This window comes from Lactuca virosa, chromosome 5 (genome assembly GCF_052849685.1).
Source record: "Lactuca virosa cultivar CGN04683 chromosome 5, Lactuca_virosa_CGN04683_v6, whole genome shotgun sequence".
Lineage (NCBI taxonomy): Eukaryota > Viridiplantae > Streptophyta > Magnoliopsida > Asterales > Asteraceae > Lactuca > Lactuca virosa.
In genome coordinates, this window is record NC_136430.1 from 418,387,227 (window position 1) to 418,409,836 (window position 22,610).

The 22,610-nt window shown below is 36.4% G+C and overlaps 4 protein-coding genes across 5 annotated transcripts; 1 reads left to right on the plus strand and 3 right to left on the minus strand.

The window, feature by feature from the left end:
• Positions 1-1,640: 1,640 nt before the first annotated feature.
• On the plus strand, positions 1,641-2,981 carry NAGK (N-acetyl-l-glutamate kinase). Its single transcript, XM_079048570.1, has one exon. The coding sequence runs from the start codon at positions 1,705-1,707 to the stop codon at positions 2,710-2,712; it is 1,008 nt and encodes a 335-aa protein (XP_078904696.1). The 5' UTR covers positions 1,641-1,704; the 3' UTR covers positions 2,713-2,981.
• Positions 2,982-3,166: 185 nt separating this feature from the next.
• Positions 3,167-5,096, minus strand: LOC145112404 (beta-fructofuranosidase, insoluble isoenzyme 1-like). Its single transcript, XM_079048569.1, has 4 exons — positions 4,234-5,096; positions 3,997-4,155; positions 3,590-3,852; positions 3,167-3,495 (listed from the first exon to the last, which is right to left on the minus strand). The coding sequence occupies exons 1-4, from the start codon at positions 5,089-5,091 to the stop codon at positions 3,225-3,227; spliced, it is 1,551 nt and encodes a 516-aa protein (XP_078904695.1). The 5' UTR covers positions 5,092-5,096; the 3' UTR covers positions 3,167-3,224.
• Positions 5,097-5,877: 781 nt separating this feature from the next.
• Positions 5,878-8,004, minus strand: LOC145115507 (beta-fructofuranosidase, insoluble isoenzyme 1-like). Its single transcript, XM_079051802.1, has 4 exons — positions 6,890-8,004; positions 6,630-6,788; positions 6,294-6,556; positions 5,878-6,178 (listed from the first exon to the last, which is right to left on the minus strand). The coding sequence occupies exons 1-4, from the start codon at positions 7,790-7,792 to the stop codon at positions 5,908-5,910; spliced, it is 1,596 nt and encodes a 531-aa protein (XP_078907928.1). The 5' UTR covers positions 7,793-8,004; the 3' UTR covers positions 5,878-5,907.
• An 11,865-nt stretch (positions 8,005-19,869) lies between these two features.
• LOC145112410 (beta-fructofuranosidase, insoluble isoenzyme 1-like) lies at positions 19,870-22,246 on the minus strand. Of its 2 annotated transcripts, XM_079048574.1 has the most exons (5): positions 22,050-22,246; positions 20,975-21,846; positions 20,731-20,889; positions 20,402-20,661; positions 19,870-20,260 (listed from the first exon to the last, which is right to left on the minus strand). In XM_079048574.1, the coding sequence occupies exons 2-5, from the start codon at positions 21,839-21,841 to the stop codon at positions 19,990-19,992; spliced, it is 1,557 nt and encodes a 518-aa protein (XP_078904700.1). In that variant the 5' UTR covers positions 21,842-21,846; positions 22,050-22,246; the 3' UTR covers positions 19,870-19,989. The 2 variants fall into 2 exon arrangements, with proteins under 2 accessions (XP_078904700.1, XP_078904699.1); XM_079048573.1 differs by lacking the exon at positions 22,050-22,246 and having other exon boundaries at positions 20,975-21,886.
• Between the last annotated feature and the right edge of the window lie 364 nt (positions 22,247-22,610).

A 22,610-nucleotide genomic window follows, 5' to 3' on the forward strand; every position in this document is an offset into this window, starting at 1 on the left:
GCCCATTATGGCCCAAAATGTTAAATTTTATGAAAGTGGGTCCAATTAGAGCCCATTTAAGGGTTCTAAGCCCAAAATAGTCAAATTGGAAGCTTATTGGTCCATTAGGCCCAATAAGGAAGTCCCAGTCCAAAATGGACTTAATCCAGGATTTTTAGGGTTTCCAACCTTTTGTTGACTATTTGAATGTTTGTATAGAGTATTCGATGGAATTTTGTTATCGTTGAATAAGCACCATATATGTTTTCAAGTTTTAGCTACAATGTTATCTTGGTTAAGGGTTTTACAAAGCATCAGAATTCCTAGTTGTGACATCATCCTCCTCCTAGGCTTGTAGGCTCACTATACGTCGTGACACTATCATCCTATAGGACTTACCAATTAATGTAATATAAGACTATTCTAGGCTAATAACACATATATACACTAATAGTAAACAATAACCATAACATACAAAGGACATATAATGTCACACATAGTATAGTGAGAAAACTCACCGGAATTTGACAATCACAAACTCAACAACAGTCTCCTCAAACGAACAACCAACACGAACCACATAATACCAAACAAAGATCATACCTCGGTCTAACATCAAATCCATCAAAGTTTGACCAAAAGTTAAAGTGGTAAAAAATTTAAAGGTCAATGGGTCATCACGCCGTGACCCAGCTCTTGGTCACGTCGTAACCACTAGGCGAGAAAACAAGCACAATTGCCTTTCAAGCTTCACGTCGTGAACCCTCCTTATTCGTGTGATGTTGTTATGGTAAATGCAAATCCTTTATTAAGCATTTAATATCTTAATACAAAAGCTTATACTTTCCCAAACCCTTATACAAATGGTCTTAAGAGATAAAGTTTCAAACTTTATCCACATGCATGCCTCTAACATAACAATCTCTAACCCTAGATCCAAAATGAGCCTAAGATGCTAATAACTTCATGCATGGTTCAAATGGAAGGCTAGCATTCAATTCTTTTCACTACAATGGGTCCAAAAAACCATTTGAAATAAACCTTAGACTTGAAGTTTTTCTAAACTCTATATAATCATCACAGAAGGGACCAAATATGCTCAAAATCCTAGATCTAGAAACCAAAAGCCATAAAGGTAGGAACTTGATGACTTGAAGAGCACAAGGAAGTGTCTAGAAGGTAGGAATCTATCTTTGCTTCCCTTGACACCAAATGGTGTACTTCTTCTTCAAGTTTCAATAACAAGGTAACAAATCTAAAAAATGGAAGGAATGCGATTAGAGTTTCATGCATAAGAGAATTTAGTGGTTGGATGCTGATAAAAGAGGAAACCCTAATTGCTAGTGCCTTTAAATAGGGATCAAGGCTCGAGCTTAGGGTTTTAGGTTGATTACGACCACGCGTTGCGACTCTTACCTGGTTAGTGGTTAGTTGATCTTCATTTGTAACTTGGTTAGTTGGAAACATTCAAAATACAAATATCCATTTAAAGTTGTACATATATATTCTACATCCACATATCATATTTAAAATCACAAGCTTTATGAAAACTTAAAATAAAAACATTTTTTTTTGTAAAAAATCATACACGGCTCAAAACAATAATTTTAAATAGAACAAGGAACAAAAACGTGATGAAATCTTATATGATAATATGATGAATCTAAATTATTAAAAGGAAGAACCCAAAAGCGGTCGCAACATTGCGAGTGACGCGAAAAAAAAATGCTGGCAGCTAAAATTATTCCCCGTCCCTCAATCACTCAAACCCTAGCATTCCCAAACCCTAGCATCAAAACCTCGCAAAAACCCTCAATTCTGTCCACTTCATGCCTCAAATCATCCTCCCAGTCTGTCCTCACAGAATCCCTATCAACAACCCCTGCCAATGCCCGCGTCAAAATCCTCTCCGAAGCCCTGCCGTTCATCCAGAAGTTCCGTGGGAAGACGGTGGTGGTGAAGTATGGAGGGGCTGCGATGAAATCCGAAGCGCTTCAGAGGTCCGTGATCACTGACCTCGTCCTCCTCTCCTGCATCGGACTCCGCATCGTGTTTGTCCATGGCGGAGGACCTGAAATCAATCAATGGCTCAATCGATTGGGCATTAAGCCTAATTTCCTCAACGGTCTACGTGTGACAGACGAATCGACTATGGAGATTGTGTCGATGGTTTTGGTTGGAAAGGTTAATAAGAATTTGGTTGCTTTGATTAACAAAGCCGGTGCGACAGCTGTGGGATTGTGCGGAACAGATGGGAGGATTTTCACTGCTAGTCCTTCTCCGAATGCTGCTCAGTTAGGTTTCGTTGGAGAAATTGCCAGCGTCGACACTTCAGTGCTACGTCCCTTGATTAATGACAACCTGATTCCGGTGATTGCTTCAGTGGCTGCAGATGGGACAGGCCAGTCTTATAATATAAATGCTGATACGGCGGCAGGGGAGCTGGCAGCAGCTTTGGGGGCTGAGAAGTTGCTTTTGTTGACTGATGTAGCTGGGATTCTTGAAAATAAAGATGATCCTGAGAGTTTAGTGAAGGAAATAGATGTGAGAGGAGTGAAGAAGATGATGGAGGATGGGAAGATTGCTGGTGGTATGATCCCAAAAGTGAATTGCTGTATAAAGTCACTGGCTCAAGGTGTTAAAACAGCAAGTATTATTGATGGGCGACTGGAACACTCTTTGCTGTTGGAGGTTCTCAGTGATGAAGGGGCTGGAACTATGATTACGGGGTAAGAATTTAATTTAATTTTTTTTTTGGGTGTTTTCCATTGTTCTTTCTTTTCTTTCTTGTCTGTAGACTGTAGTTAGAAGTTTTGGTAATTTTATCCTATGTTCTTACTAGATTTCTGTTGTGAAATGTTTGATGCCTTGGATAAGTTATTTATATCCTGGATGTTTTTCTTTGTGGAAAGAGGGATGGTGTTCAAAAAAACTAGAAATAGATGGATTAAGTTGTAGTTTGGATTAAAACCACCATTGAATAAAGCTACAATCTTCAGCTATTATTATTTGCTTTGGATGCTCATTTGTTTCTTTTTTAACATTTTGCTTTAGATGCTCGTAGATGATATTTAAATCACTTGATAGAATCCAGTCAATCAAACGGATAACGACTAAAGAGAATCATATTATTTCTCATGTAACGTGGTGAATATACATCATTATTAAATTTTATTGATTACCAAAACTTGTAAAAGAACCTCTCCTATTCTAGCTTCTTTTGATTTCCCATAGAAACAACTAGATTAGTTCATCACAGGATTCTTCATGGACCAAGCATCAAGTCTCTCAATGGTGACAATCTCTGTTCCATTGTTAAATACATGCAAATGTGCATTCTCATTAATTGCCAGTGTTGGATAAACCCTAGATGTTATGACCGTTTTACCCCCTGCTGCAAAGCTTTCCACAACCGAATGATCAATCAAACTCCTAAGCGAGATCTTGTTGTCAGCTAAATCTAAATCCACAAACCCCCCAAACGATGGCCTATACTCTTGATCGTTCAACGTTGACCTTTAAGTTTTCCAAAAAATAAAAAGAAACCGAGTGTCAATTTTTATAAGAAAAAAAAAAAGAAAAGAAAAAGAAGTAAAGTTCGAGAGATTACGGCATAGCATCGGAGCACATGAGAACTCTACGGTTGGTGTTAGGAGTGTTGAAAACCCTAAAAAACACGGGTGTGTATTCTTCGAAATCATTGGATGTCAATGTTAAAAGACCAAATGGCCCTAGCCCACCTTGTTTGGTTGTACCCATGACTTCACATATATTTTCCGCAAGGGTTTCCGGTGGGTATGTTTCGTCCCATGCATTATCATACGCCTCTGCTTTATCCAAACTTGGGAACGTAAAAACCACATCCACATCTGCATGTATTCATAATCATAATCATAATCATAATCAGTGGTGGATCCAGAGTCCAAATGGGGGACAAATTGATGTTATGTTTCTATTTAAAGTAGATTGTGTATGTTGTAAGTATGTTGCTCGGGCTAGAAGAATAGAATATCGAACCTGGGCAGCAGTGATTCCTTTAACTTCAACTTTATCTCCGTGATTGAGCTCCATGTTGCTTAGTTGCACATTCACATCTCTTAGAGTTTCCAATTCAGCAACCGGCCATAGCAGCAATTGCTTTCCAGATGGATCTAACAAAACGGTTCGTGGAATACACTACACCATCGCTAAAAAATCAATCAAAACTATATATAATATAAAACCAAAGGTAGTTAAAGGTTTTACAAAATTAACCTGGATTCCAGCCCATCCTTTCTTGACATATTCATCTATAGGACTAGACTCATTAGCCCAACCCCAAATAACCCTACGGTTTTTCGAAGGGTCAAAAAACGACTTAGAAGCATAAAAATTCCCCCAATCGTATCTTAAACCAGCCCAACTATCAATCATTCCTTCATCCGGGATGTATATATCTTGTTCAATATCGTATTTTCCAATCGTGTAGCAATCATACCTAGTCATATCAAGGCTAACCTTAAAAACATGTTTGATTTCACCTTCGACTACTGTAGTATCCAACCCGTTCTCTCCCATAATCGATACCGGGTAGAAATCAGGACATTCAAACATACCAACATTTTCTGTCTCGTGCAAAGGGTGATCAACAATGGTCCAGTTTATAAAATCCGGGCTTCTGTATAGATACGTTACACCTACCATATCCCGCTTACTACCTACAGTCATTTCCCATTGACCATTGAGCATCCAAGCGGTTGTGGGGTCACGAAATGCTGAGGCGTTCTCTTGAGTTGGTTTTATGATTGGATTATCATCGGGTTTGATCCATTTTGTTAGGTATGGATCCGAAGAGTCTTCGGGTATTGCATAGTTTTGGACTTGATAACCGGGTTTGGGTTGCTCGGCGGTTATTCCGGTGTATAAAATGACCGGTTTGTCACCGGGAAGGACGGTGGCGGACCCAAACCAGCAACCAAACTGATCGAATGGCTTCGATGGTTCGATTGCTGGTTCTAGTGGGGTCCAGTTGATTAGGTCTTCAGATACTGAGTGGGCCCACACTATGTTACCCCATACAGAACCTTTTGGATTGTATTGGTAGAATAAATGGTATATTCCCTTGTAAAACATTGGTGCTGTAAATATCACCAAATTGCAAAACACAAGTTAAATTAAATATTATCATTATTTTGTGTAAATTTGTAGATGAAAGCGAAGTGTGTAAAAGTTTAACTTACCATTGGGATCTTTTAATCGTTTGACCAATTTCGGCGGCAAATCATGCATTGAAAAGATAAAATAAAAATATTTAGTAAACGATATTAGAGAAAATTACAATTTCTATGTTTCTTGTAAAAAACTAAAAAGCCATGATTTGACTTTACCATTGATCCAGTTTTGCTTAGGTTGAAAGTGGTAGCCAGTTCTGTGAGCTTCCTGGATTTCTATGGTGCTAATGTTTTGTAAATGTTTAGAAATCTCGTGGAACCCCATCACTCCTCCTTTGAAGTTATTCAACATATGTGAGAAACATACCAACGCTACAAAACCCCAGACAAACACATTGAAAGACCCCATGTTTTTCATAATATTTAACGATTCTTAAAGATATCTGTATATATTAAGTTGAAAAGGTAGAATAGATTAATGGCAATTTATAGTGTGAAGGAGGGAGAGGAGTTTTGTTTTTAGGGAGTTATATATGAGGGAAGTTATTAATGAAGTTACGAGGGTGGGGAGTTGAGTTATGACGAATCACTGGTTAAATTAAGTCATCAGTTATTTATTTATTCCGATTATTATTATGATGAGCCGCTATTGTAATGTCATGAATATATAAACTTCTAGTCTTTTATTATTTACGAAATCTCTAATACATATCACAATAAAAGCCTAACAACTTCTATTTTTGCTTCCTCTAATCCGGTATCAAAACAACTACTTTAGTTAGTTCATTTTAGGATTCTTCATGGACCAAGCATCGAGTCTCTCAATAGTGACAATCTCTGTTCCATTGTTAAATACATGCAAATGTGCATTCTCGTTAATTGCCACTGTCGGATAAATCCTAGATGTTATGACCGTTTTACCCCCAGCTGCAAAGCTTTCCACAACCGAGTGATCGATCAAGCTCCTAAGTGAGATCTTGTTGTCGGCTAAATCTACATCCACAAACCCTCCAAACGATGGCTTGTACTCTTGATTGTTCAATGTTGACCTTTTTACTTTTTCCAAAAAACAAAAGTAATCAACATTAGTCACGACATTGTGGATCAACGTAATCACACGTAGAGAATTTAAAAAAAAAAAAAAAAAAAGTGATGAGAGATTACGGCATAGCATCAGAACACATGAGAACTTTATGCTTGGTGTCAGAAGTGTTGAAAACCCTAAAGAAAACCGGTGTGTATTCTTGGAAATCCTTCGAGGTCAATGTTAAAAGACCAAATGGCCCTAGCCCACCTTGTTTGGTTGTACCCATGACTTGACATATGTTTTTCGCAAGAGTTTCCGGTGGGTATATTTCATCCCATTTAGTATCATACGCCTCTGCCTTACCCAAACCAGGGAAGCTAAAAACCACATCCACGTCCGCCTGTATTATCATATTATAATCATAATCATAATCATAATCATAATTATAATCATACAACAAAAAATATGAGAACCTGTGCAGCAGTAATTCCTTTAACTTCAACTTTATCTCCCTGTTTGAGTTTCGTATTGCTTAGCTTCACATTCTTATCTCTTAAGGTTTCCAGTTCAGTAACAAGCCAATTTAACAACTGCTTTCCAGAAGGGTCTAACCAAACAGTTCTTGGTATCAACTACACCATCGCCAAATCTTGATTTGAAGCCTTGGTCGAAACTATCAAAGGCAAAGCGTAGATATATTAAGCTTTACATATGTAAGAAAGAAACTACAAACCTGGATTCCAGCCCATCCTTTCTTGACATTTTCATCTTCAGTACTGGACTCGTTAGCCCAACCCCAGATAACCCTACGGTTCTTTGAAGGATCAAAAAACGACTTAGAAGCATAAAAATTCCCCCAATCGTATCTTAAACCCGCCCAACCATCGATCATTCCTTCATCCGGGATGTATATGTCTTGTGATGCATCGTATTTTCCAATCGTGTAGTAATCAAATTTAGTGATCTCAAGGCTAACCTTAAAAACATGTTTGACATGATCACCATCAATTACCCTAGTGTCCAACCCTATCTCTCCTTTGGTGGATACCGGGTAGAAATCCACACATTCCCACATACCCGTATTCTCTTTCTGATGCAATGGGTGATCGACCCTGGTCCACTTAATGAAATCCGTGCTTCGATACAAATACGACACACCTACCATACCCTGCTTACTACCTATCGTCATTTCCCATTGTCCATTGAGCATCCAAGCTGTTGTTGGATCACGGAATGCGGATGCATTCTCTAGGGTTGGCTTTATGATGAGATTGTTGTTAGGTTTGATCCATTTTGTTAGGTATGGATCCGAAGGGTTTTCAGGCATTGCATAGTTTTGGACTTGATAACCGGGTTCAGGCTGCTCGGAGATTAGTCCGGTGTATAAAATGATCGGTTTGTCACCAGGAAGCATGGTGGCAGACCCAGACCAGCAACCGAACTGATCGAATGGCTTCGATGGTTCGATTGCTGGTTCTAGTGGGGTCCAATTGATTAGGTCTTCAGATATCGAGTGGGCCCATGCAATGTTACCCCACACAGAACCTTTTGGATTGTATTGGTAAAATAAATGGTAAGTGATATCGTATTTTTTTGTACTTTTTGTAAATGAAAACTTAAGGGTATGACTTACCATTAGGATCTTCCAATTGTTTGACCAATTTCAGTATCAAATCATGCAAAACAAAATTAAGTAGAAATCATATCAGTTTGTTATGATAGAAAAAACTCCCATTTGCTAATCAAATGTAAGTGATATCGTATTTTTTTGTACTTTTTGTAAATGAAAACTTAAGGGTATGACTTACCATTAGGATCTTCCAATTGTTTGACCAATTTCAGTATCAAATCATGCAAAACAAAATTAAGTAGAAATCATATCAGTTTGTTATGATAGAAAAAACTCCCATTTGCGTTTTACGAAAGGGAAATTAAAAGTCTAGTGCTGGTTCATACAAACTGAACCCATAACAAAGAGAAAGATCAACAACTGATATCATTAAAAAAAAAAAAATTCCTATTTGCTTTGTTGGTACAATCGGAATTTCTATGAACTTATTCAAAATTATAAAATTGATTGTAGATTTTTTATGTATGAAAATTATTTAATTTATGAACTTGTACTAAATTTTGTAAAAACATGCAACATTGAAGAAGAAAAGGAAGCACACGTATGAACGCATGTATGTGCGAACGTGTGTTTTGATCTACAATAAGCATTAGATAACATGTGTACTGAGCAAATTAAGATGACCACCATGGTATATATACCATTGATCCAGTGCTTCTTGGGTTGAAAGTGGTAGCCAGTTCTATAAACTTGTTTGATGTCAAAAGCGCTAATATGTTGTAAATGTTTGGAAACCTTGTGGAAGGCCAAGACACCTCCTTTGAAGTAATTCAACATTGGGGATAAACATACTAACACTGCTAACCCCCAAACAAACACACTTAAAGACCCCATCATCTTTTTTCAACAGCAAGCGACTTAGTATATGATTAATTAAGCAAAAAATCTAAAAGAAGCTAGAAATATAAAAAAAAACAAGGAAACATCCTAGCTAGAGGGCTACAACATCACTTCGCTCATCAATACAAGATCTTTCGTACGATTGCAAAGACCCAATTATTTTATTCTAACAAACATTTAATAATCCTCCATTATATTTCTATATATTAAACTAAAAAGTTCAAAAAAGAGATAAAACAGGTTAATGGAAATTTATTGTATGAAGGCGGAGAGGAGATACTAGGTGGTGGTGACGAGTGTTTTTAGAGAGTTATGAGTGGGAGGGGGAGTTATGAGTTGATGGTAAAGAGAATTTTAAGGAAAACATTACTCACTCACACACAAAGGGTTGTCAATTGGTAGGTCATAAAAACTCAACCCTGCTAAGACCCATATGAATATTTGTGTTGTCTTGCTCAACCCTAACTCAGATTAGCCATAAATGGGTCAAGACCAACGAACCCATTTAATTATACGTGTTCACGGGTCAGATTCAACTTTGTGGGTCAGATTCGTGTTCGTTGGTTAGAATTGGATTCGTGGGTCAAACTTGTTTAATTAGGGAAATTTTCAGAAAAATAAACTATTAAGTACATCCAAATTCCAATAAAAAATTGATAAAGTGATAAACATATTCAAATAAAAAAGTTAAAAACATTCATGCAAACACAAAAATCCAAATCCATTTACATACGAATAAAAATTAACAACGTTAATGCAAAAGACATAAGCAGAATTTCAATTTCTTCTCCCAAAAACAAATTCCTTTGTCAGTTTCTCCAACATACTTTCTATCGATTCTTTTTTGTTTTCATAATGAGATTAGTAGAAACAATATGCAAAGTTAAATTTATGTCTTCCTAAAAGATATATAAGCAAAAATCTAAAACCGATGTTAAAAAAAATCTCAATAAACGTCAACTTAAAGTTTATTAGAATTCATTGCTTTTGTTTTATCTTAGGCAAAGTTCATATCCGCGAATCATGATGCTTTCGGTTGAGTTAGTGTTTCAAAAGTAACATGCCTTAGCTGGATAAGGAACAAAAAAATGAATAATCAATACAAATTATTAGTTAATATAAGTAAACAATAAATTATAAAATATTACATTTTTCTCCAAACAATCAATTCCTAATGTAAATTAAAGCTTCAAGTTCAACCATTTCAAGTGTCATGGAACTTTGATATTTATTTCAAAATTCTTCCACCGAGACTAAAAGCCGATTCAATTGCTACAAATGAAATGAAAACACAAAGTATATTCGTTACTAATTTAACTATTTCTGGATACCTATAGTCTTTAAGGATTTTCAAAACTCAAGCATGTTAATGGAAGAAGTTCTTTTAGCTCTTGGCTCAAGAAGATATTATTGCAATTGACTTTTTAGTTGAATCCAAATCATCATTATTGTATTCATCAAACTTATATTATATTAAATAAAATACGAAAATTAATTATAGTACATTTAAAAACTTAAAAAGTATAAAGCAAATGTAATGAAATATGATTTGCGTCAAGAATGTTTTGAGTAGGGCCTCCTCCAACATTACCTTGTCGAGAATTAATGTCGTCACTGCCTTGCAATGATGCCGATTCAGTTTTTTATATATTAAACTAACCATCACCAAGCCAAATAAGGTTCGATTTAATCAGTTTTAGTTTATTGGTTAAAACGAATAAAATTCTGCATGTAAAAATAAATATTAAACTAAAAAAAACATACTAAACTTTTACCAAATGAAAAAAATACATTAATACATAACATATTATATTTAGTCTTTCACGTTGTGTTGTCTTAAAGTGTCGATGCAACCATACAAATTATAGAGGTTTGTTATTATAGCTTTAGTTGTATATGAAGATGAAAGAAAAGAACGAATGTTAATTGACATTTGGCAAATTAGTTGTTATGCTTAAATAAAAAATAGAAACAATTATAATTTTATAATGGTTAATAATTTAATAAAGACTTATGAAAATCTTTTTTAGTAAGTAATCTATCAGTTTAAATATAAATTGTTAATTTGTGGATATAAACTATACAAATTTATATTAATTAATAGCTTATTCGGTTTTTTTTTTCTTTTTTTTTGTTTAACCAAAATAACGAAAATTTAATCAACGCCAAACTGAATAATCCTTATTCTGTTAACAAAACCGAATTAACTGAAAACCGAATGATCGAACAAATAAATAAAACATCATCTGGTTTGGTTCGATTATTTGGTTTCGGTTTTTTATGACATTCCTAACTTCCACCACTTGATGTACCATACAAAATGGTGGAGAGAAAAGAATGATATAACATTTAGATGTCAATGTGGAGTGAGAAGCTTTTACAACATAATGTAGCCTAAGGCTATACGGTATACCACTATAAGGATGAAACATCCAAAAATATGGTCCAAAAAAATTGTTTTTTATAATAAATAAAATACTGTTTCAAACGTCATCCATACATCTCAACAAAATCAATGTATCAAATGTATCAAAATCAGAGTAAATATCAGATGCGGAATCCCTAGGGTGTGTGCGATGCAGTCAACTCGAGTCATTCCCCTTGGAACCGGAAGTACCTGAAACACAACTAAAATTCCGTAAGCACAAAGCTTAGTGAGTTCTCCAAGATACCACATACCAACATATAACATAATGGGCCCCGCCCAATGAGATACGGGCCCCGCTTACACTCGCATAACGGGCCCCACCCACACTAGCAATATGGGCCCCGCCCAATAAGCATACACTACAAGCACATACAAGTATCACACAGACAACGAGTATACCAACATAATCAACAAGGGTCGGCCTTGGTGCCTTAGACCCACTAAACCCGGTGAGGAAAACTCACCTCGAAAAGCTGAACGAAACGAATGATCCATGACTCCTGGTCCTACAGCTCCCCGAGCTATCAATTACCAAATAAAAGCTAATTAACCTTGGGATCTACATCATTAACTACAAATCCCTACTTGGGGTAAAAAGACTATTTTACCCCTAACATAACTTGGTCCAAGAATGAAACCCTAAATCACAATCCAATGGCCCAAAAGAGATGAACAATCCAACAAGGTCCAACATATGGCCTAATTTCCAATTGGGCCCAATCCCTTCGCATGGGCCTTAGCCTAATGCCAAATAATACTTCCATATCCCAAAGGTTCGATTTCAGATGGACCACTAAGGCCCAAGACACAAAGTCCATGAAAGTGGCACAATCTGAGGCCCAACAACGCAAATCCCAAATCCAATGAGTACGCGGGGCGTACTTAACTGTACGCTAAGCGTACAGGCTGCATGTTTTGTACGCTGCGCGTACGAGCTTGTACACCCAACGTACTTACCCATTAATCCATATTTCCATAAAGCACTTAAATCCTTAAAACTTAGGGTTCCAATCACGGATCTGAGTCATATGAAGTGTCTTAAACCATAAAATTGACAGCTTGATGGCTTGCATGCCCCCAAATGAACCCAAACTCGAAATATGAAAATCAACTTCCATAAAAATGACCAATACTCATGCATGGATGATCTAAAGCCCCAAAGATGGAAACTTTATGACTCTGGGACCCAAATAATACCAAGAGTGACAACTCTAAGCTTCAGAAACGACATGGGCTCACAAGATCTCATTAATGGGACCAAAAGGGTCCAAAACTCAACCAAAAGAGATCTAGGCTATGAAGTATCAAGTTCAAGACTTTATACCTTGCACAAGCTTGAAATGAAGCAAACAACTCGGATCTATAAGCTTCTCCTAGAACCACCACCTTGCTCCAACCTTCTCTTCCTTGGAAATGGAACAAAAACACCAAAAATGCACTCAAGGGACCTTCCAAGCTCAAGAACACACAACAATGGGGTTAGGGTTTCGTAGAGGCTGATAAGAGACAAGAGGGAGGCTGATAAAAGAGGTTCTTAAGGGATAATGTTCTTTAAATAGTGCTCAAACCCTATAATGTAGGGTTTTGGGTCTAGACACGTACGTTGCACGTACTCCTTTGTACGCAGCACGTACGTGCATGGAACCCGCGTCCAACCTCCATTAGTACGCCCATCGTACATAGGGTGGTACGCCCCGCGTATGACACCCCCCCAAGCCCAAAATGAAATATAAAGCCCACACACTTCAAAGCCCAAACAAAAAATTTAAGCAACCAACAATTTAAAATAAATACCTCAGGAATTGAACGTTATAAAGGAGGCCCATAAGATGAGGTGGTTTGGCCACCTCATGGGTGAACACCTCCCTACAAGGGTGTAAGGGTCTAGTAGCGTAGGTGGAGTTACGATCGGTGAGAAAGAGTAAGGTCCCGTTTGATAGTTATTGACTGGGAAAGTGTTGATTAGGAAATGTTTGTCTGGGTAAAAAATCTTGACTGAGTAAGAAACCATACTGTTTGATTGCACATCTGACTGAATGTGTTGACTAATTAAAAATGACCATTTTACCTTGTTGCGCTATACAGTGATGGATGATTTTGTTGAAGAATTATAAAAACATACTAGTATTTGTTATAACTTATGATCTACAATATATTAGAAATTTTTTGGATTAAATAAGCTTCCAGGATAGCATTTTTAACTTTCAAAACTTATTTGACCCAACAAGCTCTTGTAAGCTCTAAGAAATTAAATAGCCTCATCTAAACTCCTTATTTGGCTGTCATGCTCACCCTGTTCATTCCCATGAAAAGTGAATGATTATGGCAGCTCAATGGTTTTTAGTCTTGCCATAAAGGATAACCAACTTTCAAAATGGTGCCACAACTGATCACATACTACATATGAATATTTGACCCAAAAACAAAATAGATTTTTTGATTTGCATAAGATACAAAACAAATTGTTCAGAAACATCATTTCCAATAAAGACTAGCTTGTTTCCAACATTCCACACATTAGTGAGATAACTATAGGAAAAAGAAAATCAACTCATGATAATATAAATAATCATTATACATAGCACATGTGTAGTGAATGATATGCAACCATAACAACACTTATTTAAGCAACAAAGATACACAAACTATTATCTGACACAAATTAATCATTCAAGTAATACTAAAGTAATTCCGATTAATTGGAATTATGCAAAATGGGGTAACAAATCCAGCAGATGATCTAATATCTAAATTTTGCATGAGAATTCAAAGAAAACTTGAAGAAAATAGTTGTTGATGACATCACATACTTGATGATATCTTGGAAATAAAAGAAAACTCGAACAAGAGCATCCATGATCGATCATCACACCACCATCTCTCACCCCTCATCTTCTTCACACTACCATCTCTCATAGCATCATCATCTTCTTCACCCCACTTTGACCTCCATTATCACCCATCTTGAACCTCCACCATAACCTCATCCATCCATAGAACCCCTAGCTTACCTCCACTATTCCATTCTTATCTCCATATAAGCCATCAAAATCACCAGCCTTCATCTCCATTAACACCTGATATGTATGTATGTGTGTGTATGAGCAAAATCAATTGACTTTTATAGAACAAATTGTACGTATGTGTCTGTATGCATATGTTCAGGTATGAAATATGAACAAAACATGAAAAAGCCAATTGAGAACAACAAACATGAACGACAATGTAACGCCCGTGTTTCTAGGCTAGGCATTAACATTGACGTAATAGTCTAGGTTAACCTTTGTAACTCATTTTGAAGTAATAAAGAGGAATTATGTGAATTATGTGCTTATCTGCTTAATTATTATGATTAATGAATTAAGAATAAAAATAAGCGTCGAAAATAAATATTAGATAAATCCGATATCTATTAAGAAAGTTGTAGTGGCCGAAACAAGGATTCCGAAGATATAAAGAATACCGAAATCCGAGTTATAACGAAGAAGTTATGACCTGTCAAAGTTTCGCGACAGAACCGGTATGCCACTGCGTGACGTAAATAGTGAATTTACGATAGAACAATCTTTAGCCTTAGCGATCTAAATAAAAGCCGTAGTATTCGTTAAACCGAGAATTTTCATAAAAAGAACGCCCAAATCTGACTTCGTATGAGGAAGTTATGATTTTTCTAAGTTTCAGCTTAGCAGTAGACAGCTAAAAACTCGAATTTTAGATCGAGTGATTTTTAGCCGACACAACCTAAACGAGAATCGAAGGTCTCGTCAATAGTAGTACAACGGTAAAAAGACAGACGAAAACGGACGTCAGATGAAGAAGTTATGAATTTTTAACGGACTTTTCCTGTCCCGGCCCGTTAAAAATATAATACTAAAAAATAAATTCAAAATTAGCCGACAGAGTCAAAACGAAAGTTGTAGAGCATAATTTTACCTACGCGTACATATAATGAACGTAAAAAACGGAGCTCGTATGCGAAAGTTATGGATTTTAGAAGTTTGGGACACAAAATTCGAGAAAAATGCTAAAACCGAGGAATTTCGCATGGCTGGGGTTCGGCCATGTCACCCTCGCTCGCAGGCCGCCTTGTTTCCACCATGTGCTCATTGCTGATTCGACCAAAGGTGCGGCCCAGTAAGAGCTCGACGCGCCTCACACAGGTGGCAGATCCGAAGCGAGCCACCTGCCCTCGCCTCGCATCCGACGCACGTCCCTCCCCTCCGGATCCGAGCCTCGCATCTGCTGTAGCGTGGAGCCTTCGCAGCCGTAGATCTTTGGACTCGCCCCTATAAATAGAAGGGTGCGAACCCTCCCGATGATAATTTGGAAAATTGCCACTTTTCACCCCTTAAACAATATTTTTATCATTTCGACTTCCCTCGAAGCCCCGGGATCATACCAAACACCTGAAATACGTTCCGAAGTGCCCGAAGACCCGGAAAAAATTTATCTTTTCGGTTTTGAAGCTCAACCTTCGCAAGGCCCGGTTTTTCATTAGAAAGCTCCCTGTTTCATCGAAAACGATCGTTTTCGGAAACGAAGTGTTGCCCGATTATCGTTAAATCAAGTGAGTGTATAGTCACTTTCATCTTACACATAGATATGAAGTATTGTATATAAAATACGTGCTATGTGAATATATATTGTTTATTTATTTGAGATGGATGATGAATGAATGATTTATACAGGTTTTTAAATAAATTTAACTGTATATGTATTTTTATCTACAAATATGTTGGGTAAAACATGGGTAGATAGTTGATGTGTGATGAAAGAAAATGATGAGAGGCCTCGATGTTATTGTGATCCAGTCATCTAGCGGGGTATGGATAACGACCACAGACTTTTCTAGATAGTCCTGTGGAACGCTGGCAGGCTCGCAACCTGTAGGTGTTAATGAGCTTGGGTGTTCATTTGCTGTACTCCATCCCCCACATGGTTGCCTTATTTGACATAAATTGTCGGGAAACCCCCAAAGCAGTGTTGTCGTCCCGATGAAAATCCTTAGACTAGGTCCCTTGTGATATTTGTTTTAGGGACGTAAAGTGAGGATAACGGGAATGAGTAATCGGGTTATTGTTGTTTGATGAAATTAATAAATTTATTTATTGTGGGTTGAAAACCCTATATGCTCACCAGGCTCCTAAGCCTGACCCACTCAGTTTTCTTTGTATTACAGGTAGTGGCGCGAGAGCATAAGCTGAACGACTTATCAATATATTTTGATTATAGGCCTGTAGTGTATATAACTGTTGTAAGGCTTATAATGTGCTGTTTATGCTTTTGGTCTGTATCGGAACATGACATCCCGAGTTTTGTTATATAATGAAAATACATTTCTTTAAGAAATGTTTTGGTAAATCTTATTTTATCATATTTCGTTTGGGAACAAATTATGCAACTCTTTTAATCAAATGATTGCTCTCAAATTATTTTAAAAGCATAAATTAAACTGGTCTTTTCCGGCCGTGAATTTGGGGGTGTCATAGACAAACATAAACAGGAGAACAAAAAATCAGAACATAACAACAAAAACCCAATTGAGAACAATAAACACGAACAACAAAGATGAACAGAACAGCAAAATCAGAACTTTGATGAAAAGAATCAAAACTTTGATGAGAAAAATCGAAACTTTAAAATCAGATGAGAAAAATCCAGACATTATCAAATCGTCGATCAGTGTACCTGATGAGAAGAGGCAAAAGGCATCGATCGGTGGGGGCAGAGGCACAAATCGTTGACATCAATTGGATGCATGAAAAAGGAGAAGAATTGAGGATGGATGTGCTGAAAGAGGAACGTAGGGCAAGGGCACAACTGGAAACGCTTCTCTTTTTCTCAGTCAGGCAGTCGCCCTCTTCTTACCGAGCCAAATTTTGATCTCCGAGTCAGACACCCAAAATTGATTTATCAAACAACTTTAGCTAACCGAGTCAGCCAAAAATGTCTGACCCGACTCGGTCATATGCATATCAAACAGAACCTAACGGTCTTGTGACCGCCTTTTAACATTGGGAATAAAAAATAGTTTTTTTTTTAAATAAAACTATCCAATATTTATCTAAAATACCATCATATTTCATGCATATTTTCACACTACAATAACCAATTCTTTCTCTCTTATACAAACTATTTCTCATGGACTTGACGATCATCTTATGCTTTTTATCTTTCTTCAAAAAAAAAAAAAACTTGAGTTTAAAAAGTCACATCGAGAGGAGCAACAAAAGCTTAAGGACTTTAAAATTATAAAGACGGAGATAAATTTGACCATTTTAATTAACAAGCTCCAACACAAAATAAAAGACAAATAAAATGATTATAATTTTACTTTTTAACGTAATTTTTTATTTTATGTTTTTTCTGGTTCTAATGCAATTTTTTATTTTCAGTTTTAGTAATGTAATTTTTAATTTTTAATTTTATGTTTTTTTTGGTTCTAATGCAATTTTTTATTTTTAGTTTTAGTAATGTAATTTTTATTTGGTTTAATAATTTTTTTTAAGTTATTTAGGAAATATTGTGTTTTTATTAAAACTATATATTTAAAATAAATAAAAAAATAAAGATATATTTCCTAAGGTTGGACTATATGGAGTGCTTCATGTAAACTAATAAGGGAAAATGACACAACAGTCCAACAAACTTTCTAGGGTTGACCTTTTAAGTCCCTAAACTAATTCTGTGTCTTTATAGGGGCATAAGGTTAGAAGCAACCTGTTTTTTTAGTCCCTCTAACCTATTATAGCAGGTTTCAGTAGCAACATCAACTCTTTTCCATTTAAAAGTCAAAATCACATTTTGACTTTCTCAATATCGATTTCCATTAGACAGCAATGGTTGCACATCAAACCTTTGTATATGATTTCACGCCTAAAATTTCATGATTCATAGAAGGAGGATATTGAAAGGATCCGGTAACTCGATCGGATTCAACATCATCTTCTCTGCCACAAGCGTTGACACCTGAACACCATCGACCAAATCGTAAAGCTTGTAAAATGGAATTTCAGTCTAAATCGGAAGGCTCAAATTCTGAATTCACGGAATAAGGTTGTTCGGAAATGATTCACCGGAATCGGAGTTAAGGAATCGGTTTCGGAATCGGAAGTAATTTTGATTCGGATTCAGAGTTACTGCAACCAACACATTGTGATCGTAATTTCAGTTTACGAACTCGCATGTGTCGATCTCACAATCAATGCGTTTCGTCTTTTATTTCGCAATTAGGACTGTTGCTTCCAATCTCGGAATTGAAATTGATCGTATTGGTTCTGGTATGCAATTGATTTGCAAACTGGAATCGTTTTCGTTAGATTTTGACTTTTAAAGTCAAACAATGCATTCCATCTGTCCAGATGATGAAGATGTTTCTTTCTTTATCTTTCTACATAATGGTTTTTATCTTCATGGTGTAGACTTGTTGCCAGGTTAACATCTTCTTCATTTCCCGATGATGATAAAGCTAAATAGTCAAATTATAGTGTTTCTTTAATTGTGTGTGAAATGAGAATTTGGTTTGTTTTAAAAGACTGTGTGTATAGTGATGGAAGAGAGAAAGCTATTGGAGAGTGAAAACTTATCGATGAAGATAAAGTGGAGAGCAGACAGGGGAAAAAGGTGAAGAAAGCAAAAGAGGAGAAGATGAATAGTACCATGTATTTGGTCAACAAGTCAAAGGGGTAACCGAATGACCCCTTCATTTTGTCCAAAAGGACGTAATCGACCTGGAAAAAACGAATTCGTTCCCTCATAAAGCAACAAAAATACTTTAGGGACTAATTGAACCAACCCTAGAAAGTTCGTTGGACTGTTGTGTCATTTCCCCAACTAATAATACTAGACTTTCATTAGTGAATAAAAAAGAATACAATTACAATGAAAAGAAAAAACAACATAAATAGAAACTAATTAGATTAAACTTAGGGGTAAATTGGCCAACAAAGGACCCAAACCAGAAAATGGTCTAATAACTTTATTATGGTAACACTTCACGCGTCAAAGATGACCATGTCATCACCAACACCACTCCACCAATAAGAGGAAGCGTCAAAGATTGTCATATCATCACCAACACCACTAAATGGTGTTCACGAGTGACTTGCTAGTAACTTGGAGAGAGAGAGAGTGAGAGAAAGAGAGAGAGAGATCTTTTATTATTATTATTATAAACTAGCATTCAGGTGCTCATGTCACCACACAATTACTCACTCTAGGAAATGATGTTTTACCATTGACTTGGTTGTGTATATAAAAATCTGTCACCACACAATTATTCACTCTAGGAAATGGTGTTTTACCATCGACTTGGTTGTGTATATAAAAATATGGGTGATGCTAATAAGACACTCCTTAGACATCCCATTGACCTTTTATAAAAAAGTCAACCTATAATTAACTACTTATAATCAGTTTTTTCGGAAAATAATGCAATTTCATCCAATAAAAATATTTTAAAATTTAATTAGGATGTCTATATGGTAAAATTGGGTGTCGTTTTAGCCGACCCCAAAAATATACTATATAGTACGGATGTAGTGATGATGTGAAGCTTAAATACTCACAAAACTTAGTGGAGTATACCTATAATGCTGAAGGGAGAGAGAAGGAACGATTTTTAACTATCCACGTCTGCAAGAATGGACAGCTCGAGTCGGGTTTAAACTTCACATTTTTAAACAACTTCCAATTGTTCAAAAGCAAACAAGATATTTTGAACCAGGAAGCGCATTTCCTACATACATATTGTTCAATCAATAATGACCAAGTTCCATAGATTTTATTCGAAATTTCTGATCCATGGATAATTTCATCAAGATTACATTACTCTATTTATTAAAAAACAAAAAAAAAAACTTAAAAACAAAAAGATCATAAAATTGTAATTTTAATTTATTTCTATCCTCTATGATTTAATGATATGAAAATTATATCAGTTCATGAGAGCTCTTTTCATGGACCATGCATGTAGTTTCTCAACCACTATGGTCTCAGTACCATTGTTAAACACATGTAAATGTGCATCACCCGCCACTGCTAGTTTCGGATAAACCCTAGATGTGATTACAGTCTTTCCACCCTCTCCAAAGCTTTCCACAACCGAATGATCGATCAAGCTCCTAAGTGAAAGCCTCTTGTCGGCTAAATCCACGTCCACAAACCCTCCAAATGATGGCTTATATTCATTCATGTTCGTCGAGGAACTGTATTCATCAGAAAGTGAAGAAAACCAACAATGTTAATTAATAAAGCTTCAACTCATCTTACACTCTTTAGTCACATAGTTTCATCAGAGGGGTTAAATGAACATTGTGTTTATATAAGATAGATATGATTTGACTTACAGAGTAGCATCTGAGCACATGAGAACTTTATATGTCTTGACATGGGTCTTGAAAACCCTGAAGAAGACCGGAGTGTATTCTTCAAGATTCTTGGAAGCAAGTGCTAGAATCCCAAAAGGTCCAAGTCCACCTTGTGCAGTTGCACCCTTGATTCCACATATGTCTTTAGCGAGATCTTCTCTTGGAAATTTGTCCCACTTTCTATCGTACGCCTCAGCTTTACTCAGGCTTGAAAAAGTAAAACTAACATCCACATCGACCTGTATCATATCAGTATTATATCGTTAACGTTGTTACATGCATATATTATTACCTCGATGTTTACAAACCTGAGCAGCAGTAATTCCTTTTATTTCCATGGAATCTCCCTTGTTTAGCTTCACATTCCTTATATTCTTCTTCTGACCTCTTAGGGTTTCTAGCTCATGTATTGGCCATTGTAGCAATTGTTTTCCACTAGGGTCCAACCACACCATACGTGGAATCAACTACATAATTAGAAAATAAGATATATTTGTTATGGACCAAAATCAAAATAGATATGATAAGAAAGAAGCCATATATAGTTGAGACCTCAATTCCTGCCCATCCCTTTGCAATATCTTCTTCTGTTGTGCTCGACTCATTACACCAACCCCACAAAATTCTTCGTTTCTTGACAGGGTCGAAGAAAGTTTTGGACGCATACAAGTTTCCATAATCATATCTTAACCCAGCCCAACCATCAACAGTAATGTTATCTGGATGATAGCGTTCGTTCACCACGTCATACTCTCCGATCGTATAATAATCATACCTCGTTTCATCAAGGCTCACCTTAAAAACATATTTAGTATGATCTTTGCCCAATGTGTAAGTCTCCAACCCGTTTCGAACACCAGGAGATGATAACGGGTAAAAATCTGGACATTCCCACATACCCGTACCTGGTTTGTCGTGAAACGGGTGTTTGGCTCTCGTCCACTTAACAAAATCTTTGCTTTTGTACATATACGCAATGCCTCGATCGTTGTGTCTGCTACCAACCAACATTTTCCAGTAACCATTGATGAACCAAGCAGTTGAAGGGTCACGGAAAGACGAAACGTTCTCTTGAGTGGGATTGAGGATCGGGTTGTTGATGTTGGGTTTGACCCAGTTTTGGAGATATGGATCGGAATAATTGGTAGGTATTGCGTAGTTTTGGACTTGATAACCTGGTTCCGGGTTTTCCTTTATCACTCCGGTGTACAAAATGACAGGTTTATCACCTGGGAGGATTGTGGCGGATCCGGACCAACACCCGTATTTATCAAACCATTTTGATGGTGTAAGTGCTGGTTTTAACCATTTCCAGTTGATCATGTCAGTTGATACAGAGTGAGCCCATACAATGTTTCCCCACACTGCACCTTTGGGATTGTATTGACAGAAGAAATGGTAGTATCCTTTGTAATACATTGGTGCTGTTAGATAACATGAAAACGATATATAAACCATTTGGCGTTTGTCATTTATGGTTGGATATAATATATGACTTGGACATGAAAACTATATACTATAAACGACTTGTCATTTGTCATTTATGGTTGTAACTTATAATAACGTATGCGTTATGTAATTGGATCGTGTTCTATGATTTATATATGTAATTGTTCAAAAGACTCACCATTTGGATCTACGAGCGTTTGTTGAATTTGAGCAGCACATCATGCAAAGACGTCGCAAAAGGAAAAATATTAGCTCAAATGAACAAATAAATAGTGATTACTGGTGAAATCATTAATTAATATGAAAACATATAATCAACGCAATGTTGTTGGTAGTCTTCAACTGTTATTATTATTATTTTTTTAATAAATGAACGAAGACTACCAATTTGGATCATGCCGGATTCTTTAAGGTTAGCCTATATATATGCGCATGCCATCTATTTCTTTTCCAGAAGAAAAGCAATACACAAAAGTATCAGAGCCCTCTCATATCTGGTGTAGTTAGTAATAAATGCATATTACAAGAAGAGGATCGAGTACCATTGATCCAATGTTTCTTGGGTTGAAAATGGTAGGAAGTTCTATAAACCTGCTTGACTTTCACAGTACTATTAGAAGGATAACTTGGATAAACCTTATGGGAGGCCATGGCTCCTCCGAGAGTGATGAAAATAATTGGTAAGTAACATAACAAAGCTCTAATAAATTTGCAACAAATCTCCATATCATTCCAATGA